Source organism: Phycodurus eques, chromosome 1 (assembly GCF_024500275.1).
Source record: "Phycodurus eques isolate BA_2022a chromosome 1, UOR_Pequ_1.1, whole genome shotgun sequence".
NCBI lineage: Eukaryota > Metazoa > Chordata > Actinopteri > Syngnathiformes > Syngnathidae > Phycodurus > Phycodurus eques.
In genome coordinates, this window is record NC_084525.1 from 22828671 (window position 1) to 22850498 (window position 21828).

The 21828-nt window shown below is 40.4% G+C and overlaps 2 protein-coding genes across 2 annotated transcripts; one reads left to right on the forward strand and one right to left on the reverse strand.

Annotated features, from left to right (window-relative positions):
- Window positions 1-910: 910 nt before the first annotated feature.
- On the forward strand, window positions 911-5790 carry nudt15 (nudix (nucleoside diphosphate linked moiety X)-type motif 15). The gene is made up of 3 exons (XM_061683287.1): window positions 911-1166; window positions 3740-3936; window positions 4883-5790. The coding sequence occupies exons 1-3, from the start codon at window positions 1018-1020 to the stop codon at window positions 4996-4998; spliced, it is 462 nt and encodes a 153-aa protein (XP_061539271.1). The 5' UTR covers window positions 911-1017; the 3' UTR covers window positions 4999-5790.
- On the reverse strand, window positions 5360-11349 carry cpo (carboxypeptidase O). Its single transcript, XM_061683273.1, has 9 exons — window positions 11276-11349; window positions 9603-9642; window positions 9193-9294; window positions 9010-9114; window positions 8798-8914; window positions 6785-6878; window positions 6461-6663; window positions 6221-6305; window positions 5360-5754 (listed from the first exon to the last, which is right to left on the reverse strand). The coding sequence occupies exons 1-9, from the start codon at window positions 11347-11349 to the stop codon at window positions 5495-5497; spliced, it is 1080 nt and encodes a 359-aa protein (XP_061539257.1). The 3' UTR covers window positions 5360-5494.
- Window positions 11350-21828: the final 10479 nt, after the last annotated feature.

Sequence of the window (21828 nt, forward strand, 5' to 3'; positions counted from 1 at the left end):
GACAATTAATTGCACACAGTTTGACCAAAATGCAAGATATCAGCAAAATGTTGACCTGTAGTAATCAGTGGACTCCTGTTGCCATCTACTACAGCAATCAAGATGAGAAAAGGTGTTTTCATTGATTTTTAGTAAATATTTTTGATAATTAATTGCATAAAGTTGAACCAAAATGCAAGATATCAGCAAAATTTGACATGTAGTAAGTAGTGGACTCCCCTTGCCAACTACTACAGCAATCAGAGTAAGGAAATGTGTTTTTATTGATTTTTAGTGAATATTTATGACTATTATTGAATTTTGGTGAATATTTTTGCCAATTAATTGCATCCAGTTTATCCGAAATGCACGATATCAGCAAAGTTTGACCTGTAGTAAGTAGTGGACTCCCATTATCAGAATGAAAAAAAGTTGTTTTTATTTGACAGACGGTAAGCGAAATGTAGAACCAAGCGCCGTTATTGCATATACATCTGTAGTGACAACAAATCCAGCCGCCAGTTTTTCTTCACAGACAGTTTCCGAAATTGTCCTCCTCACACCACACGTGATATAGTCGAAAATGCAGTTTAGGGGCCTGTGAGAACTGAATGTCAGACGAATATCAACTAATTCTCTTGCTGTTTTCCACCTTATGCTATTCATACAACCGAATAATAGCTCGGTGTTTGTTAAAAGGTCCAGATTTAAAACCAACTGAGTAAATTTATGAGTAAAATGATATGGTCAATATTATTTTAGAAGGTATATATTTACTGTTTGCACTTCTTTTTTTTTTTTTTCGACATTTAGGTGTATCGTGTGCAGTGAGACTTTTATTAACGTGGTTCAATAACGGTTGAGAAACACATATAGAGAGAAGAGGTTAAGACTTGCTGTGTGGCGTGGCCGAGCAAAGCAGGAAGTACTCATGGGTGAGTCCTCTTTTGCATTTCACGGCTAGCTTCCCTCCGGAGCACAAACCTGTAACTTGTAAGTTCGTTTTGTTTCCAAGTGTACATTTTATAACTCGAACAGATGTCACAGAACGCCGCGAGACGTCCCGGGGTTGGGGTGGGTGTCCTGGTCACAGATTCGGCTCATTCGGGCTGTGTCCTCGTCGGAAAAAGGAAAAGTGTGACGGGAAAAGGGAAGTACCAACTTCCCGGCGGCCACCTGGAGTTTGGGTACGTAGCCCGGTTTAGTAGTTCCTTCGCACTGTTCCCTCGACGTTATAACTCGCACGTAAGACACAAAACAAGATTCATTATAAAATGTAACAACGTAAATTGAATATTAACCAATTCAAATGACAGCATCTTAATTATATTATCACAATTTCTTGATTATATATATATTTTCTTCTGGTCCAGTAACGATTGTTGCCAGGCTGAATCTGTAAAAACCTTAAAAGGGCCACAAATAATTCTTCAATGACCTCATACGATAATACTGTAATAGTCAAAACAAAATGTCCTTTTGTTTCAAAGCAACAGCAAAATTACCAACAAAAATACAACTTCGTTTGCATTTTGACATAAATCAAAAGAAATAATAAAAAATAAAGTTGAATAAAACTGAGAGGGGGAATTGCTTCATTTTCCCCCTGTCATTTCCACTTTTTGTTTACTTTCTAATATAGCCTACTGGTTAGAGGAAGAATAACTGCAATTTTTTTATCCATTTTTTTTGAATTTACGTTTTTCACTGCCCACTTTTTTTTGTAGCTCCAAACTTGGAACACAACATTTCCATAAAAAAGCTCCGACACCTGGCAAAGTCTCAACAATATGTAGGTATGTGCATAAAATTAAAAAGTTTAATTAATTAACACGAGACGAGCATTATCGGACAGAACCTTTAAAGACACTTCCAGTGATATAAGTATACATTTTCTGTATCAAATTTTAAAAAGATTATGACTCTTTAAAACCGGTGAAAATGCACCACTTTATGGTCAACGTCTTAATCTAAAGTCACTGGGGGTCGACATTTTAGATGTGACCTTTTTGGTTGATTTCGAGTTTCAAACTTTCAGAACTTTCTTAATCTTTATCGTATTTTCCAAGGACTGATATTAATGGGAAGCTTGCGTGTGTGTGTGTGTGTGTGTGTGTGAGACCGTCCATGTCTATATATGTGTACTTACTGTATAGTTCATAAAATTCACAAAATTAGCATTGGAAGTGACAGTAAATATGAGCCGTCATGGTGGGTCACAGTAACACATAACAGGCCTGGCCAACTGTACAAGCAAAAAGTGTAACTGTAAGACGAACAGTTTATTTCAAATTTGGCAGAAACAGAAAAGTATACAATAAATCCTGAGTATGAATTTGAATAACCGGGCTACTCACATAAAAGTTTTTTTACGGGAGTCTGTCGACTGTAAATTCAGGAAATCTTTTTCGAATCTTATGTTGCAAAAAAATGTTCTTTGGAGAAATTTCAAAGTCGTAATTAAAACTAGGACACCTCTTCTACGTAATTATTAATGGTGGAAAAAGGGGTAAGGTTAAAAACGTGAACGCAGTGAGACACGGAAAACAGCGGTTCCGCCGCTAATCAAAATGCGCAATTCTGAGTGTGGCTCGTTAAGTGACCAGTTTCAAAAGCCATTCCGCGGCAGATGTGCACATACCTATATTAGCGCTGCTCCAGAAATAAAAGTGAAAGTTAAAACTTACACTTGCAGCAGTGAACTCTTGCATGACCCAGTAAAATGCTGTCTGTGTATCATTGGCATGGAGAAAAGTCCCTGTCAGCACGTGCTGACTGATAAACAAAACACATACAAAATGTGGTTTTCGCTGCACCCACCTCGTGCCTTGCCTCCGCAACACGGCGCTGTGCAATGGCAGCACATACACATAATGAATGGATTAGTCAACAGCGCATTGTGCTGTGCCTAGTGCTGTGTTAAAAAGGCCAACACAGTTCGGGGGCCACATTTGGCCCGCCAGCCAGTTAATGAGGGTAGCTGCTTTAGACATTCGTTTTTTTCCATTTTCAAATTACAATAAAAAAAAAAAAAAAAAAAAAGTGGCTTAGTATTTTTTTATTCTTTTTTTTAAACTAACAACAAGAAGAAAATTCATTTTTTTCACGTTTCAATTTTAGGCTCAGATAAAAATCACAAAATGGAAAAACCACAGGAGTTAGTACTAGATTAGATTTTAATATTAAAGTGGTAGGGTTTAGTGTAAGGAGCGTTAGTAAACATTTGTTACTTCTTCTGCAAAGTATTCCAAATGATGATGACCAATTTTTGTGCAATGGCTATGATTGATTTTCCATTTCCTCCCAGCTTCACAATTGACATGCCCCTGGTTTTTATGTTGGTTATACTTCTAACTTGTACTGTATGTTTGTAATGTATAAATTTCTCCAAATTTAAAACTGAGTTTTCAGCACTATTTTTGTTTGAGTAATCAGCCTGGGCAACAAAACACATGTGAGTCACATGTTCCAGTACTTTTTCTCACATGAATAATGAATGGGTTCAAACAAAAGGGGCTATTATCTTGGTTGTATATCCATTCCAGATGTAAATACCTGTAAATAAATGCTGATCATTGATCTTCTCTCATATTTATCTTGTCAAACCCAAAATATCTTCAGTCTACAGCAAAAAAAAATAGTACATTTGCATTAGCCTCACTGTTTCAGGACCTTTGCAGCGGAGCGTATAGTTGCACAGTAATGCTGGTATAAGGACTGCATGGCTGACCTCCACTGAAGTGACTGTGTTCCTCTACAGGGAGACGTGGGAGGAGTGTGCTGAAAGGGAGGTGTTGGAGGAAGCTGGCCTGCATTTGGTGAACGTCCGCTTTGCCTCTGTGGTGAACTCCATCGCACTGGAGGAGCAATATCACTATGTTGACATCATTATCCAAGGAGATTTAGACAAGGAGCGATCCACAGAGCCGCAGAACTTGGAACCCGAGAAAAATGAGGGTGTGTAATGGGATATGTAGCACTAACAATCTCACAAGTTGGTCTTCCATTTGCGGCGATAACCACACATCATAATCGAACAGATTTTGTTTCTTTCGCAAAGTCCCACAAAGTTGTAACCATAAAATCCGTGGCAGTTTCCGATATGTACCATATGTGCGGCCCCACTCAAAAAATAATGCTATTGGGATCATGATGTAAATAATTGGTGTTTGTATGGGGTATTTGCACCCTCTTGTGGCAATATTATAAGGGGTCTTTAAGGATTTTGTAAATACATTAAGAGGTTATCGATATCAAGGAAGTATGACATCTTTGTTGTTCGAAGTTTTCTGTATTTGGGGAAGGAACGTACGTTAGGTCATTGTTTGTAGGAAGTGACTTAGGGGTTGGTGGATAGAATTATCCATAATGTCGAACAATGTAAGATGAGTAATTAAGATTCGGCGGCACGGTGATTAGAGTGTCAGTCTCACAGTTCTGAGGACCCAGGTTCAATCCCCGGCCCTGCCTGTGTGAAGTTTGCATGTTCTCCCCGTGCCTGCGTGGGTTTTCTCCGGGCACTCCGGTTTCCTCCCACATCCCAAAAACATGCATTAATTGGAGACTCTAAATTGCCCGTAGGTGTGAATGTGAGTGCGAATGGTTGTTTGTTTGTATGTGCCCTGCGATTGGCTGGCAACCAGTTCAGGGTGTACCCCGCCTCCTGCCCGATGACAGCTGGGATAGGCTCCAGTACGCCAGTGACCCTAGTGAGGAGAAGCGGCTCAGAAAATGGATGGATGGATGGATGGATAATTAAGATTCAATGTCAGTGGAAGGATTTAGTCCAACCTCAGTTTGATTAATTAATGAAATGTCTCAATACATTTGTCCACATAGTGAATGTCCATCACCTGTGCCAGTGGCTAACTGAAATAAATTCATTTTTTTCATCCCATCTCAGGATGGACGTGGATGCGGTGGGACCAGTTTCCTCCCGAGGACCAGCTCTTTTTGCCACTGGCTCACCTGAGAAAACAAGGCTACCAGCCCTTTACAAGTGCACAAGCAGAAACTTAAAGTAACTGTTCCATTCTATTCATGAGTCAAAGAACCCTTCCGCTTTTCATTGCTGCTTTGTATTTGACTCTTTTGTAGCAAAGTGTACAATGGCATGTAAGAACTTAGACATAAGATCTTTATTTTCACTCATACAGATGCACACATTTTTCCATGTGATATGATGACCTGAGCACCAGCATGACAAACATTTCCTGTATTGTAGCTAAGAGAGTCAGCCATTCACATAAACACAATGTACCAAAAAAAAAATCTTCCTATTGTTGTGTCAAAACATTCATATACAAACGCTAGTCATGTGTTTTGTGAATCTTGAGATTTAAGAATTCACGCAAATGCTACTGTGAGCAACAAACGCTTGTTTTTCCTCCAGCATGTGATGCGTTCCTGTTTGGGTTTTAATATAGTATTTATTCAATGTTCATAATTTGAACAATAGGTGCAAAGAAATAAAATGTAAATATCCTATTCGGATTGTTATGTAAAATTTTCAGTGTCACATGATACTTGTGACTCCTACCACGACCAACACAGTCCAAAGTGTTGGCACGGTGGATGCCACAGCGCCATTAAAAACCTTGTTATGGGCGTAGGTGATTATGTGCAGGGCTCCACTGTAGGCCTCCTCACAGGTGGGCTGGATCTGATCCTCAGGGAGCTGGAAGCCATAATGCCCGTCATCTCTCAGCTCAAAGGTGTAGGAGAAGGGGATTTCCTGCATACGAGCCCAATCTCTAGAAGAACCAGAGTTGGCATCTGTTGAAGATTTAACGCACATTATCATCATGAGGAGAGGGCTTTTTTGCATAGTGTTTTAGACTTATCTCTTTTAGGAAGAGAGAGAGAGAGGGGGGGGGGGGGGGGGGGGGGAACCAGCCGAGATGACTTGTCGTGCTGGCTGTTGCCGCTCACGGCACACCGTCTGCGGATGCGAGCACGCCAAAGACTTGCTGAAGTGAACCAAAGTGGGAGGAGCATTAAATGTGACGCAAATGAAGTGAATTCGCGTTCAGTGTGTGTAAAATACTATCACAATAAAATTTTCAAAGTTCGTTTCGCGTCCGGTGTGAATGTAGCGTAACACATATGAACATGTAAACTCCACACAGCGAGACCCAAACGATTTTAGTACCCAATTCAGATCCCGTCCAGAATTTACTTCATGTGAATAAGCTGTGGTGAAGTTTGAGAATCAAGGGTGATATGTCTTTTATTTACTTACATAATATATCTGGTGAGGTTCCTACTTTGTAGATTTTCCCATGGACCTTCTTAATGGCTTCGGCCGCACCCATACCAACATCCATCTAAAGAACAGGATATCACAATTGTTTTTTTTTCCTTTTCCAATTTGACTTAGAACTTTGTGGTGATCCATGTTCTAAGTCATTAGAACTTTGTGGTAATCAAAGTTCTAAGTCAAATTGAAAAAAAGTATTGTCTGTGGTCGCACATTGCATACCAGTTCCTTGTAGTTGTTGGCAGTGAAGTTCGGGTGTCCATAGGGGACCAGAAGCAGTTGGCCATAGGAGTGGATGGTGAGGAAACACAGGAAGTCCTCCTTCCTGCTTCCTACAAAGTAGGTAACAGCCTGTGCCTCAGGCTCAGACTCGGGAGCTCCGCCACAGAAAATGTCTTCGCAGCAGTCATACGACACCCCGACAGCTGGAAAGAGAATTAGAACCATAAATATATAGGAACCACTACCTTACACTCACACTTCCAACAAATAATGTGTGACATTGCCACTCAATTGCCACTTGTTGTTATGACGAAAAACACTCACTTCCCCAGTTGGCATTGAAGTTGCGGTTAAGATCAGTCCCGGAGCAGTTGCAGCCTGCTGGTCCTGGTGATCTGTTCTTCCTCCAGAGACGGGTCTAAATGGATCAGAGTAGCCAGTTTTAGTAAGCTTGTTGCTCTATATTATTGCGGCTATGCTGAGAATCAAGAATTCATGATGGTTGGCTGGCTTGAGCCTATCCCAACAGACTTTGGGTGTCTATCTCCAATGAACTAAATACTGTATAAATGAATTGAAAGAGAAATTCTGGAAGTGAAAAAGCAATTCTGGAAGGAGCTACACGAAGTAGTTCTGAGCATCACAGGCCAGAGAGAGAGTCGTGATTGGTGCAGATTGTAATGGACATGTTGGTGAAGGAAATAGGGGTGATGAAGAAGGGATGGCTAAGTTCGACATCCAGGAAAGGAACTTGGAGGGACAGATGGTGGTAGACTTTGTAAAAATGATGGAAATGGCTGTAGTTAACGCTTTTTTTCCAGAAGAGGCAGGAACATAGGGTGACCTACAAGAGCGGAGGTAGAAGCACGCAGGTGGATTACATCTTGCGCAAACGATGTAATCTGAAGGAGGTTACCGACTGTAAAGTAGTGCTAGGGGAGAGTGTGGTTTGACAGCATAGGATGGTGGTGTGTAAAATGACTCTGGTGGTGCGGAGGAAGATTAGGAAGACATAGGCAGAGCAGAGAACCATGTGATGGAAGGTGAGACAAGACGAGTATTGTGCATCTTTTGGGGAAGAGGTGTGACAGGCTCTCGGTGGACAGGAGGAGCTTCCAGAAGACTGGACCACTGTAGCCAAGGTGATCAGAGAGGCAGGCAGGAGAGTACTTGGTGTATCTTCTGGCAGGAAAGGAGAGAAGGAGACTTGGTGGTGGAACCTCACAGTACAGGAAATCATCCAAGGAAAAAGGTGAGCTAAGAAGAAGCGAGACACTGAGAGGACCGAGGAGAGGCGAAAGGAATACATTGAGATGCGACATAGGGCAAAGGTCGCGGTGGCAAAGTCCAAACAAGAGGCATATGATGACATGTATGCCACCTTGGTTGGTTGGTTGCTACCTTTTTGCAATGCTGAGAAACTTTCAAATTTATGAATCCCTTCCATTTTGTTGTCTTACAAGATAAATAAAGGTAACTAATTTATTTCAATCATGGGAATATGTCTCTTTACAAATATGTTTTAAAAGTAGTATGCAGTCACACATAAAAATAATATTAATAGAAATAATATGCTTTTGAAGTGGTTCAAGAGGCACTGGTAATCTGTAATCTTATCTAATACTCGACCTTTGTATTGTCATCAAATTGAATAATGTCGTGGTGAGAGATTACCACTTCTTAACCCTATGTCTCACCAAAGTCATGGGAAAAGTCCAAACTGACAAAGCTGTTCTGCATAAATCTTACACTATTAAAGCTCGTTGACACAACGGGGTCAAGCAAGCATTTCCCATGTATTAAATTTGCAGTTCGGACATTTTTTGCTGTTGGGGTATTTTTTGGGAGGTGGAGTGTGGGGGGGTTAATGCGTTTCCCCATTTTTAAAATGTATTTTCCTTTTTGTAATTAAGTTTATACTGTACTACTCAGCTACTAACTAAACACGGAATTGTATTTGCAATAGTGTTTTTTTAATGTTCGATTCTCATTTTTCCACGTCATTTTTTTAACTGCATTTCTCAACTCAGCCAAAGAAGGAAATGTTTGACGACTGAGAAAGAAACCTTTCCAGTGTCGAATTAGATTTCTCTGTCATCCCTATACTACGCATGCGGGGGGTATTTTCATTCTAATGGTATGCTATGCTTTGCTGTAATGTATTTACCAGTAATCTAGTCCTCTAGAAATGTTCACTGTTCTTTAGAAACAAGAATTTAGTTTTATAAAGAGATTGGTTTGTACATCATTCACTGGCTAGACAGAGGCTTTCTGAGTAACTTGTCAAAACCCAGGAAAGGCAATGTGAAAAAATTTCTCAAGAAATGCAACACTGACTGTGTTGTCCTTCCACGAATAGATGTAACCGTCCATGTTGAGTACTGGGGTGATGTAAAAGTCCATGTTTGTAATCATCGCTCCCATTTTAGGGTCTGTCTTGTATCTCTGTAAAATCTGAAATGAAAAGATCCTGGTCAGAGCCTTTGCTCATTTAATGTTTCTGTCTATGTTTCATCAATGTGAATCACTTTTACATTGGATCTGATTACCTGGCTGACAAAGTACTGACAGAAGGCCGGAGCAATCCACTCCCTGGCATGAATACCACAGTCCATCCAGATAGCTTTCTTCTTCGCTCCAGTATCCACACCAATCTGCAAAGCAAACAGGACTACCATACTTATATTTCTGTCCAGTTACTGGTTTGCAGTTTAACATAAAGATTTGGTTACCTTGAGCATACTAATTGTCCTAAACTCATAGGTCTTCCCATAGTCCAGTATGGTTACAATGTCAGGGTACTCTTTTGCTAGTTGAGCCATCCATTCAGAGATCTGTTGGATTGAAAACTGTTAGACCTTGGTCAGACTGCAGGGAAATCCATTTTTATTTTAAATCAAATTGGATCATGAAGCTCTACTCTCCGTACAGTTATTCGCAAGTGATCAGGTTGGATTTGTAGCATCCATTTCAAACCACCTCCCTATGTGGTTGGGGATCTGTTCTCAAATCGGATTTCATGCGATTTTTGCTGTACAGGTTTAATCAAATCAGGGCGGATACAAGTTAGACATGACACAAATCGCATTTGCACTAGTCTGTTAGCTTGTGTGTGCGCGTGTGTGTGTGTGCATATCCATACCTCTGACATAGGATGATATTTGAAGTAGTTGTACTCTGGCCTGTTAGACACGCCAAACGGGATTAGGACTAATGATCCTTCTTTCACACTACAGTGGTGCCTTGCGATAACTGTTTAATTTGTTCCTTGACCACGCTCGTAACTCCAAAGACTCGCACCTCAAATCGTCTTTGCGCATTGAAATGAATGGAAATGCCATTAATCCGTTGTCGCTCATGTTTTGTTTCCAGTTTTTCCATTTCTTCAAGTGTTTCTTTGTTACTTTGGTTATCAGTTGTAGGACTTTTTGTTTGCTTTTTCCATGTTCATTGTTTGCCTTCTTTTTTGGGGAATTAAACATTTTTGAGACTCCTGCACTCCTGCTTTGCTTCCCTGTACTTGGGTCCTCCACGTTTTTGCCTTCCCTTCAAAAACCCTATGCGTGACAAACAGCTTGAACAGCTTTTTTTTTTTTTTTTTTTTTTTTTTTAAAGACTATTAACTTATTCTATCTGATGAACTGCGCCTTGTTGTGAGATGATTCAATGCCAGCACGCAGCACTGGTATCTCAAGTTTACACTCTCATATCAAAGCAAAAAAAAAGTTGTCTGAACAACAGCTCGTATCTCGACAAACCCGTAAATCGGGTCATTCGTATCTCAGGGCACCACTGTATTTAGCTGCACATTAATGAAACATATACTATATTTGAATCCAGACATTTACACAAGAGCTGAGTTTTTTCCATTTGGTATCAATAGCAAGCAGTGTTGTGGAGTAACTAATTACATGGAGCAAGATTATGTATTTTAGTTACAAATTATATGCAATTATAATGCATTATAATAATGGAAGAAAATGTGTATTAAATTAGTTACTTTTGGAAATTTCCATGATGACATTTTAGTTACATTTTAAAAATAGCCGCGAAAGCTCAGATTTTTGTTCATATCACGTCCTCCTTCAAAAATCCAACACTTGTGATTGGTTGTCTCTGGTTACGTGCCATTCCGCTGTCGTCTCAAACATGACATCTAAGTATGACCTCGAAGCACCACCTTGTGGTACAATCTATTAGTTTGTCTGTGATTTTGAAAAGGTTAAAGAGTCATAGATACACCTTTCAACACATCAAAGAACATTGACTTTTGAACAGTTTCATTTTTATAAATTTTTATGGAACATTCACTGACCCGGGTTATTATATAGCGGTAGTCTAAATTGTGCACATGCCATTAGGTCATCATGGTATGATATTTTTCTTATGTGGTATGCAGTGTATCTATATATGTATGTGTGTGTGTATATATATGTGTGTGTATATATATATATATATATATATATATATATATATATATATATATATATATATATATATTGCATATAAAATTGTTCTTTGATGATGTATTTATGTCATCATGTTTTGTTATCTGTTTATTTGTCTAAAGAAAAACACCCAAGGCTCCAGTTGATGCATTCATTAAAAATTAAGAAAAGTAATTCAAATGTAATTGGTTATATTACTTTGAGAAAGTAATTGAAATAGTTATACAACTACATTTCCAAAGTAATACCCCCAAAACTGAATTAGCAAGACAATGAAATTTATTTCATTTAAAGTTGACCAAGTAAAATTGCAATGATACAATAATAGCCTCAAAACAACATCCAGTTGAAAAAACAAGTGACTCACTTTTCTAGCATCGCAGCTCCTGCCACTGAAAACAATGCTACAAGAGCGACTCCCACATCACTAATTGCTCTCATTTTGAGAAGTGTTCTTGGTTGTAAAACTTAGGACCTGTAGTTCCTTTTATACTGTAGATAATGTAAAATCAGATAAAGATACACCTTTGCCTCAGTTGCAGATGTGTTATCATTATTATGCTGTTAATGTTTTATGAATGTGGGAGGAGGTCGGAGCACGTGTGTGCGTGTGTGTGTGAGTGTGTGTGTTATGAGATTATGATCTTGATCATGCTTCATTAGCTAAATGTCTAAATGTACATTTACTGTTTTTCTTTTTTTCAATTGAAAATGCTTTGCAGTGGTCCATCTTTTTTTTTACATAAGGATTTTTTTGAAATTATTTTTATATTGTAGGTGTCGGCCTATCACAATAATTGTTTAACACTATATTGTCCCACAAACTATCACGATAAACAATAAATAAGGCCTGCCCTTATTATTTTTGTATTATTGTCTTTTTTTGCTTTTAAATCAGTATTATTATTATTATTATTATTATTGTTGTTGTTGTTATTATAATTTCCTTTATTTTTTCGCGATTAAATTGTTTTGTCTGTGATATGGATTACCCTGGGTCTAAAATACAGAAAAAGAGCTGCAAGATCAGCCTGGTTTACACGGAGCCTTCTATTCTAATTATAATTGGTTTAGAAGCCCAAACCGAATGAAAATGCTCCATATAAACACCCCATTCAGAATAAGTAGGCCAAATTTGAATGGAATTTCATTCGGTTTCACAGGGGCTGAATATTTCTTTCGTTGAACCGGTCAGAAGTAAATTTTCATCATGTATACTGTCATTCAGAAGCGCCAGGAAAAGCTCTGTCGACGCATGCTTCGTCTTGGCGTAGTGTGCGGTGGCGTCATTGTTTATGCATGGCTGCTCCCGACGGAGCTCGTATGTGACTGAGATCTTGTGTATATGTCTCACTTGTGCGATACACGCACAAGTGAGACACTGTAGCAAACATAATGGCAGTGAGTAGTGCTGGGATTGATTGTATGTGAACTCGCGCCCTTGATGCCTAAAAAGGGTGCTGGCCGGTAGGCTTGCAGCCCGGGGTTTTTAGCCGAGTGGTCGCGCACTCAGTTCTCAATCTATGAGGGCGGTGGTGGCGTGTGTTCGAGCACATATATGGTTGGACCATGTGGGACAACCCCTGTTAGTGAAAGTTGTATACATGGCTTGTTGGCTTTATAGTTTACATACAGCAAAACACATCTTTGACATTTCCAACTTTGTGGGAACAGCTTGGAGATGGCCCCTTCCTGTTCTAACAGGTCTGTGCATCAGTGCACAAATCAAGGTTCATAAAGACATGGATAAGAGAACAAAATGTGGATGAACTTATCACCAAGAATCAGAAGCAACATCAAGAAGTGTCTAAGCATAAACTATAAATGTAAGGGCCAAGAGGGAGAGGCGCTCTTTTTCTCTGTCTATTCCGTGGACGAGAGGTTCGGTGGCAGGGAAAAACGGCCCGGAATTCCGTGTGTGTGTGACTTTGTAATAGTACTGAGCTGCATATCGACAGGAAGTGGAGCGGCTGGAGCTGTGGTGCGGCCGACACAACCTGGAGCTGAACACGCTCAAGACTGTAAGGATGATCGTGGACTTCAGGAGGCATCCTTCGCCACAGCTGCCCCTCACGTTGTCCAGCTGCCTTGTGTCAACCGTCGAGACCTTCAAGTTCCTGGGAATTACAGTCTCTCAGGACCGGAAGTGGGCGACCAACATCAACTCAGTCCTCAAAAAGGCCCAGCAGAGGATGTACTTCCTGTGGCTTCTGAGAAAGCACGGCCTGCCACAGTAGCTGCTGAGGCAGTTCTACACAGCGGTCATCGAATCAGTCCTGTGTTCTTCCATCACAGTCTGGTTTGGTGCTGCTACAAAAAAGGACAAACTCCGACTGCAACGGACAATTAAAACTGCTGAAAGGATTGTCGGTGTCCCCCTACGCACCCTTGAGGACTTGCACGCTGCCAGAACTAAGACAAGAGCGTGCAAAATCCTCTCGGACTCTTCCAGCTCCTGGCCACTCATGCCAGAGTAGCATCTGCTCCGTTTGCACACTGATTGAGGAGTATCTGCAACATTTGCACAACCAACATTGTCCCAGATGATCGCACTACTTGTCACTTTAAACCGCATACACTCCTTGAAGTCTCGGCGCCCTTTGCACAATGCTCATTGCACCGGACTATTGCAATATTAGTCATTTGAACTGCTCTAAGTGCTAGAGGACATCTTTTTGCACAATTGTAAAAAAATAAATAAAAAATGTACCGGCATTACCAGATTACCAGATAACTAGCAACCCTTTACTGCTCAGTGACTTTTTTTTTTTTTTTTTTTGTCAATATCTTTATGTCTCAAAAGTGTTCTCTGTCAAATGACTGTCTGTTGTCGTACTAGAGCGGCTCCAACTACCGGAGACAATTTCCTAGTGTGTTTTTTGGACATACTTGGCAAAGTTTAAAACATTTATGGCCTGCAAAATTTGGGCTGATTTCTTCACAGTATTCTATTTTTTTGAATTCGTGATTTTGTGGGATTTATGAGCTGGAAGCCCAAATGAGGTAAATAAATAAATACTTGAAATAGTTTAAAATGTGGGCCCTGAATCTATAATCTATGAATGTTTCACTTTTTCAATGGAATTGTGGAAATAAATAAACTTTTCCATGATATTCACATTTTTTGGAAAGGGTCTGTATGTCTTGTTGCAGGTTTCTTCACTTAGCATCATCTTTCCCTCTGTGTTCCTTATTCAGCTTTTGGTGCACCAGTGCCAGGCTTTTCTTTCTCTGGGTGTTTTTACTGTAAGTCGAGTTTCTCCTGGCTGCACTTTTGTGTTTATTTTGCATTTGGGATGGTTGGTCACATAGTGCTGATACACTGATACCAACAGAAGGTAGGTTAGCAATTATGAATACAAATGTACTACTTCATACGTAATTATTGACTATAAGATATCCACCGACGGCACCGTAGTCGACTGGTTAGAGCGTCTGCCTCACAGTTCTGAGGACTGGGCCCCGCCTGTGTGGGGTTTGCATGTTCTCCCCGTGCCTGCGTGGGTTTTCTCCGGGCACTCCGGTTTCCTCCCACATCCCAAAAACATGCGTGGTAGGTTGATTGAAGACTCTAAAATTGTCCGTAGGTGTGAACGTGAGTATGAATGGTTGTTTGTTTATGTGTGCCCTGCGATTGGCTGGCAACCAGTTCAGGGTGTACCCCGCCTCCTGCCCGAAGATAGCTGGGATAGGCTCCAGCACTCCCGCGACCCTAGTGAGGACAAGCGGCTCAAAAAATGGATGGATGGATGGGTTTAACAGGCCTCCAATATTCCCTTTGACTCTACATATTCTGGTACATTCGCATAACATCCAACCAAAAGAGGGCAGTGTTTCACACCAACCTGTACAACAATGTTGCTGCACCCACATGTTTTATTGTGAAAATCAGTGCAACTTGTCAAAACCAGAAGCAAAAAGACATAATTTTCTGACAGACCAGGGGTCACCAACATGGTACCCATGGGCACCAGGTCGCCCCAGAGGACCACATAAGTAACTTCTAAAATAGCTCACAAGTAATGGGACATGCTCACAAGTAATGGGACATGGTGATTTCCTAGCAATGTTGTAGAAATTACCAATTGAAAATGTGACCACTTTCTAGAAGTTGTGTTGCATAATTTATATATTATTATATAAAATAATTATTTAATATTTTATGATAGTAATAGGATTATAAGGAAGTAGAACGAGGGGTAGGAGTAAATAGGTTTTACTTCTTCCTATTCCTTTTTGAATATGTATCATTTAACTTTTTGTATTTTTTGTTTAACTATTGACTGTTTTGTTGTTTTTCTGTCACTTTCTTAGATGTTATATTTACTACCTTGTTAAATCTTATTTTATATATATATTTTTTGATAATTACTGTGCCAAATCATTAACATGATCAATGTCTTCACATAGATCCATCCATCCATCCATCCATTCATCCATTTTCTGAGCCGCTTCTCCTCACTAGGGTCGCGGGCGTACTGGACTTTGGGCGAAAGACGGACTACACCCTGAACTGGTCGCCAGTCAATCGCAGGGCACATTAACACCTACGGGCAATTTAGAGTCTCCAATTCATGCATGTTTTGGGGATGTGGGAGGAAACCGGAGTGCCCGGAGAAAACCCACGCAGGCACGGGGAGAACATGCAAACTCCACACAGGCGGGGCTGGGATTTGAACCCCGCTCCTCAGAACTGTGAGGCTGACGCTCTAACCAGTCATCCACCGTGCCGCCCTTCACATAGATGAATATCATTAATTATAGCATTATATAATTAAAGGTAATTGAGGAAATTTGTTATTTCAGAAGTGTGTATGAAACTGGTGGCCCTTATTAATCCGTACCCATGAAGTAGCGCTCAGATAACAAGAACTTGTATTTAGGTTTAGGCCGCCAGATACTGTATACCTCAAAAGATTCTTTTTTTCTATTTACTAAAAAAATATAAATTCATCCAGCTAACCTGTAGGTCAGTAGGATAAATCAAGCAGGTGTTGTAAATACTGTAGTACATAGATCATTTTACACTTGAGACGATGTGAGTCCTGGGATACAAATGAGACAATGAGTCCCAGCCCTGGAACAATGATTCCCTGCAATTTATCATCACGAAATACAGACACAGTAATCCTCTGCTATATCACGGTTCTTGCTTCATGGTCCTGCTATATTGCATATTTTTTCTTATCGTTGTTACTTTCTTTTTCTGTTTGTACAATATTTTTGTGTTATCCATTGCTCTTGCTCTTTCTCAATATATTGGATGAGTTTAGGCCTGTCACGATCGCAAATTTGTTAGAATGATATAGTTTCTCAAACAAATTCACAATAAATGCTGATATCATTGACATTTTTTCATGCCACTGATATAATGATTTTAGAGCATAATAAAGAATTGTACACAATGGGATCAGAGGCGGCGGAACAACTTGTGGAGGTTGGCATCAAACATATGAGAACAACTGTGTAATGTTCTCTCATTTGCATCCTTTTGGCAAAGTCTCGCACCATCTGTCCCTCCAAGTTCATTTCCTGGATGCCGAACTTCCACGTCACTTCTTCATCACCCCTGTTTCCTTCACCAGCATGTCAATTACAATCTGCACAAATCACGACTCTCTCTCTGTCTGGTACGCTCAGAACTACTTTGTCGAGTTCCTTCCAGAATTTCTCTTTCACCTCTAGGTCACATCCTACCTGTGGGGTATGGCCAGTTATTACATTATACATAAGACCCTCAATTTCAAGTTTTAGCCTCATCACTCGATCTGATACTCTTTTCACCTCCAAGGCATTCTTAGCTAACTCTTGCATTAAAATAACTCATACCCCATTTCTCTTCCAATCTACACAATGGTAAAATAATTTGAACCCTGCCCCTAAACCTCTAGCCTCACCGCCTTCCACCTGCTCTCCTGGACACACAATATATCTTTCTCCTTAAAATCATGTCAACCAACTCTGGAGCTTTTCCTGTCATAGTCCAAAGATTCAAAGTCCCCACATTCAGTTCTGTGCTATTCTTTTCTTTTTCTGCCTAAAAAAACGCTTTTGCTCGTGCATCTTCTCCTGCTACATTTTAGCTGAATTTCCACCGGCGCCCTGCAGGTTAAACCGGGCCACGACGTTGTTAAACCGGGCCACGACTGATCCGGTATGGAATTCTTTGGATGAAGGTGACTCAACCCTCTGCATTTATCCGGGCCTGGGACCGACATACAGTTCGCACTGGCTTGTGGCCCCCATAGGGCTGCATTGCAACATAAAAATGCTGCAATCACAGAAAACACACACAAATCCAAAAACAACTGAAAGAGAGAAATGCTGCAAGTTCACGCTACACAACGGAAGTTTGCCAGAACACTACGGGGCGTGACCTCTGGGACGGATCAGTCCCATGAGACCTGAGGCACCACAGGTGTGTATAGGTAGATACGACACACCCGTTTTGACCTCCATGCCGACGGTGACGTTAAACTAGGGAGGTCAAAGTCGTCAGCCCATTCCACGTGTGTGGACAGCGAGAAAACCAAAAGACCAAGGAAGCCGGCACATTGTACTGCATACGGTTGAATGCCGTACAATTACTACAAGGGAACTGGGAGTCCGTTTCACAAAAGGTTTTTATTTTTTTTGCTTTTCATCAAATGTTACGTAGTGATAGCATATGCTTTGGCATTGACAAAACAGTAACCTCATGAAAAGCAATATTTGAATAATTAGCGTCCATGCATTGCCTTCTATGGGAACGACGACTTACCCAACATGGCCGCCACGTAGACACGTCGGTTAGTCGGGCAGCTACAGAGCTCTTGAGTCTTACAGGACTGATCCATCCCAGAGGTCGCGTCCCCTAGTGGCCTGGCAGACTTCCGCTGTGTGCTGCAGCATTTCTCTGTTGCAGTTGTCTTGGGATTTGTATGTTTTTTTTTCTGGCTATTGCAGCATTTTTATCTCGCAGCATTTTTCCACCGGCGCCCTGCAGGTTAACATACTGTACGGAGGTTACCAATGTTGTGCGTCTGTGGATGCAGATTGACCATGCTTCATGCGTCCATGCTCATTTTTGTGCGCCTCAGTCGCGGGACGCACATTAAATGAGATCCTTGCTGTAGTTGTACAATTGCAAGACTGCTTAGCAGCGGAATAGCCAGGTCTAAAGGGACAGACCGGGAGGTAAGCCTCCATCATTGGGTTTGTGGATGAATGTAGCTATTTTATTCTCGGAAGATTGCAACTAATCTTGAAAATAGACAACTTTATTCTCATTAATATTAAAACATGAATCTGAAAATAGACAATTTTTATCTTGAAAATATTACTTTTTTCTCCGAAGTAGATTAGTTTATTCTTCGAAGATGGTGACTCATCTGAAAATTGACAATTTCTCATAATTTTATGATTTAAATCTCCAAAATATCTGACTTTTGTTTCAAGCATACAGGAAACGACTTAATTCTCGTACGATAAGGAGTCATTTAATCTTAAATATATATATATATATATATATATATATATATATATATATATATATATATATATATGATTTATCTCAAAAACATAACTTTTTCTCTCTCAAAAAAGGTATTTTTTTTGTATTTTGCTCTTGGAAGATTACAACTAGTCTTGAAAATAGACCACTTTATTCTCATGATATTACGATTTTAATCTTGAGAATAAACAAAGAAACTTTTTTTTTAATCTCGAAAATGTGACTTTTTCACTGGTGGCCCCCTTTTTGGCCTGCCTTTGACGAACCCCTTTGCTCCTTTTATTATGTTTTCACACCCCTTATTTATTGCGTTGGCGGTGCCAACATATGTTGCTTTTCAGTAGCAATTTCATGAAGTACATTTTAGTAATTGGATTAAAGCATTCTTATCTTTGAAATCAATTTTGTGTATGTAATTTTTGAGCATGTTTGCCGTATTTGTTGAAAGTGGCCTCCTGAGTACTGTGGCCGCCTCCACAAGTTGTTCCGCCGCCTCTGATCCCATTAAAAATCGAATAAATGTTTTGCCTGATTACTCGTTCTCTTTATAAATGGTCCGCATCTTCTACATCCTGCCAGTATATGTAAACTTATGAGCACAATTGTTTTTTAAACCAAGTTCAAATGAATAGTGTGACTTTTTGTTCGTAACACCAGAGCAACAACTGACCATTGCTCCAATCATATCTTGCGTTCGATCCCATCACCCGACCCAGGTATGCCTCACGATGATGATGATGATGATGATGATGATGATGTCTGCAACTTTGAATCAGCAGCCTGATTGGCTGCTAGGATGCCGGGAGAGAGAGAGAAAAAGCGAGCTAGAGAGCGTCGGCTTTTCATTCCTCTCCAGCATTGCCTCGGTAGCTGCAGTGCACTATTTGATGCCGTTAGTTTTTAACTCGGCTTTCCGCCCGAGTTCTGTTCCCCCATCCCCTCGTCCTTCCCGTTCGACGACTTGGGTGCACCCAAACGCGACGGCGGCTCACTGATCGCAAGTGCGTGCAGGTGCGAACCCAGACGGCGGAGAGGATGTCCCTGCAGGAGGTGAACGTGAGCGCGTCAGAGGAATCCGGCTCATACGTGGAGTCGTGGAATACCAGCGTGGAAGTGACCGGCTTGAACATGAGCTGCACAAACGGATCGGTCCTGCCAAAATCCACGAACATACCCAAAGGTAACAAGATCTTGACGTTTCCTTCCCCGCAGCCTCTTTCACCCGTCAATCGATTCTGTTGAAGTGGAATTCAAGTATGAAAGTTGACATTCTCCTTGGTGAATTTCACCAAATGTCAATCTGAAATGGAAGCATGTCCAAGCTTTCAACGACATTAACAGCGTTGAATTTAATGCTGCCTATCGGGATGATGCTTGTTCTCCCTTTTTAATATCTGTGGTGGAATTTTCATTTTTCTTTCCCAAATTCTTCTCTGCTAAATTATTCATGTTCTTTCGAGCGCACTTGTAGTGAATCAAAGGAACAAACTGCAAGACAGCCTTCAAATAATGTGGCCTCGAACCTGCACAGTTTAGTTTTCAAATAAATCCGTTGAAAAGCTTTATGAATATATATTTTTATGATAGACCAGTGATGGGCAAATTTGTGTCTAAGGGCCACGTTGGAGTTTTAAACTGGACAAATGGGCAAGGTCATTTGTAGATGAGGTAAAATAAATAATCACGTTTTATTAGAAAGATTAAGTTCTCTAACTTTTTTTTCAAAGCACCACCCAAAAAAACAACAACTTTGCTTCAAAGTACCACCATCATGACCAACGCTTAAATAGGCCTACATTTTCATTAAAAACGTGTTTTTAGTCCAAAACTGTACTTAATATTGTAAACCACTGCAACGTTATGCAGTTTGAACATTAGCATTGTGTTTAAAAATGGTGAAATAAAATAATGCTACTTAAAGGATTCATTGCACAAAGGTCAAATAAAAACGTTACCTTTTTTTTTTTGTTTTTTTTAAAGACAGCTCCTTAAGATTAGATGTCAATATTTTAAATTTAAGTTAAGTACAAGTGAACTGTATTTAGGCAGTGATTCTTTCATGTACCACAAGGGGAGCCCCAGAACCATCCATTTTCCAAGCCGCTTCTCCTCACAAGGGTCGCGGGCGTGCTGGAACCTATCCCAGCTATCTTCGGGCAGGAGGCGGGGTACACCGTGAACTGGTTGCCGGCGAATCGCAGGGCACATACAAACAAACGACCATTCGCACTCACGTTCACACCTAGGGGCAATTTAGAGACTTCAATTAACCTACCATGCATGTTTTTGGGATGTGGGAGGAAACCGGAGTACCCGGAGAAAACCCACGCAGGCACGGGGAGAACATGCAAACTCCACACAGGCGAGGCCGGGAACACTGGAATAAATAATTTGTTTTTGTTTAAATTAGTTGAATTATAATTAGGTAATTATTTAATAAAGCTGTATGTTTGATAAAAAGCAAATGTACATGTCAAACACTTAAATTTCAATTAAAATGTTATTAACAAATTAATAACATTATTTAAAATGACTGGTTTTTAAATAACCAATTTTAGGAAAATAATAGCTATAGTAATGCAACAAATGACACATAATGTAGCGTAAATGCTTGGTGGAGTGAATTAAAGAACTGCCACATGTGGCCCATAAGCCATCGTTTTCCCACTGGTTTAGATCCTAGAGAACAAAGCGCTTAATTTGTGCTTTTACTGCTTATGCTTAAAACATTATTGATAGAAAGCCAAACTTGTGGAAACGAACACGTCTAATTGGCATTTTCTACAGTGATGGAGAAAATGTGACAATTTCTACCTCGCTCAGCTTTTTATCGATCTTGTAGCCGCCGTCTCGTAGTAATCAGATGCAATAGAGCCTCGCCTGGCTCGACAATGTACAGAAAGGCCGTGGGGGTCTGGAAATAAGATTTACACCATTTAGTTCACAGCTACAGCGTTAAATTATTTATGGTATTCTCTCATTGGCACAGATACTCTAATAGTCGCTCTCTAGACAGACGGACAGACAAATGGCACCTTTGTGGACTGTCCACTTGATGAAAATTGAATCATTATTGCTAACCAGTGCCGTCACCAACCAACGCGTTCCCACAGAACAGTAAAGTGAATACGGTGGTGCCTTGAGATAAGCGTTTAGTTCGTTCTTGACCATGACTGTAACTTTAAACACTTGTACAGTATTTTAAACCGTCTTTCCCCAATTGACATGAATGGAAATGCCATTAATCCGTTCCAGCCTCCGCCAAAAATGTTTTTAATGTTTGTAAGGAAAGAAATTGCACTCTAATATACTTAAAACGAACTGTAAAGACATTAGCCATTTTGTCACACGTTCTCCTTCCGTGGTGTTGCCTATCCTGGTGTGCCTGCCTTGATCACCTGGGGGCAGCTCCTCTCGGCTTCTCAGTA

Coding starts and splice junctions, on each gene's coding strand:
- cpo (XM_061683273.1), bottom strand. CDS start 11,349: ATGAGAGCAATTAGTGATGTGGGAGTCGCTCTTGTAGCATTGTTTTCA. Junction 9,115..9,192: donor GGACAATTAGTATGCTCAAG/GTAACCAAATCT, acceptor TTTGCTTTGCAG/ATTGGTGTGGATACTGGAGC. Junction 6,664..6,784: donor CTTCAATGCCAACTGGGGAA/GTGAGTGTTTTT, acceptor TTCTCTTTCCAG/CTGTCGGGGTGTCGTATGAC.
- nudt15 (XM_061683287.1), top strand. CDS start 1,018: ATGTCACAGAACGCCGCGAGACGTCCCGGGGTTGGGGTGGGTGTCCTG. Junction 1,167..3,739: donor GGCGGCCACCTGGAGTTTGG/GTACGTAGCCCG, acceptor GTTCCTCTACAG/GGAGACGTGGGAGGAGTGTG. Junction 3,937..4,882: donor GGAACCCGAGAAAAATGAGG/GTGTGTAATGGG, acceptor ATCCCATCTCAG/GATGGACGTGGATGCGGTGG.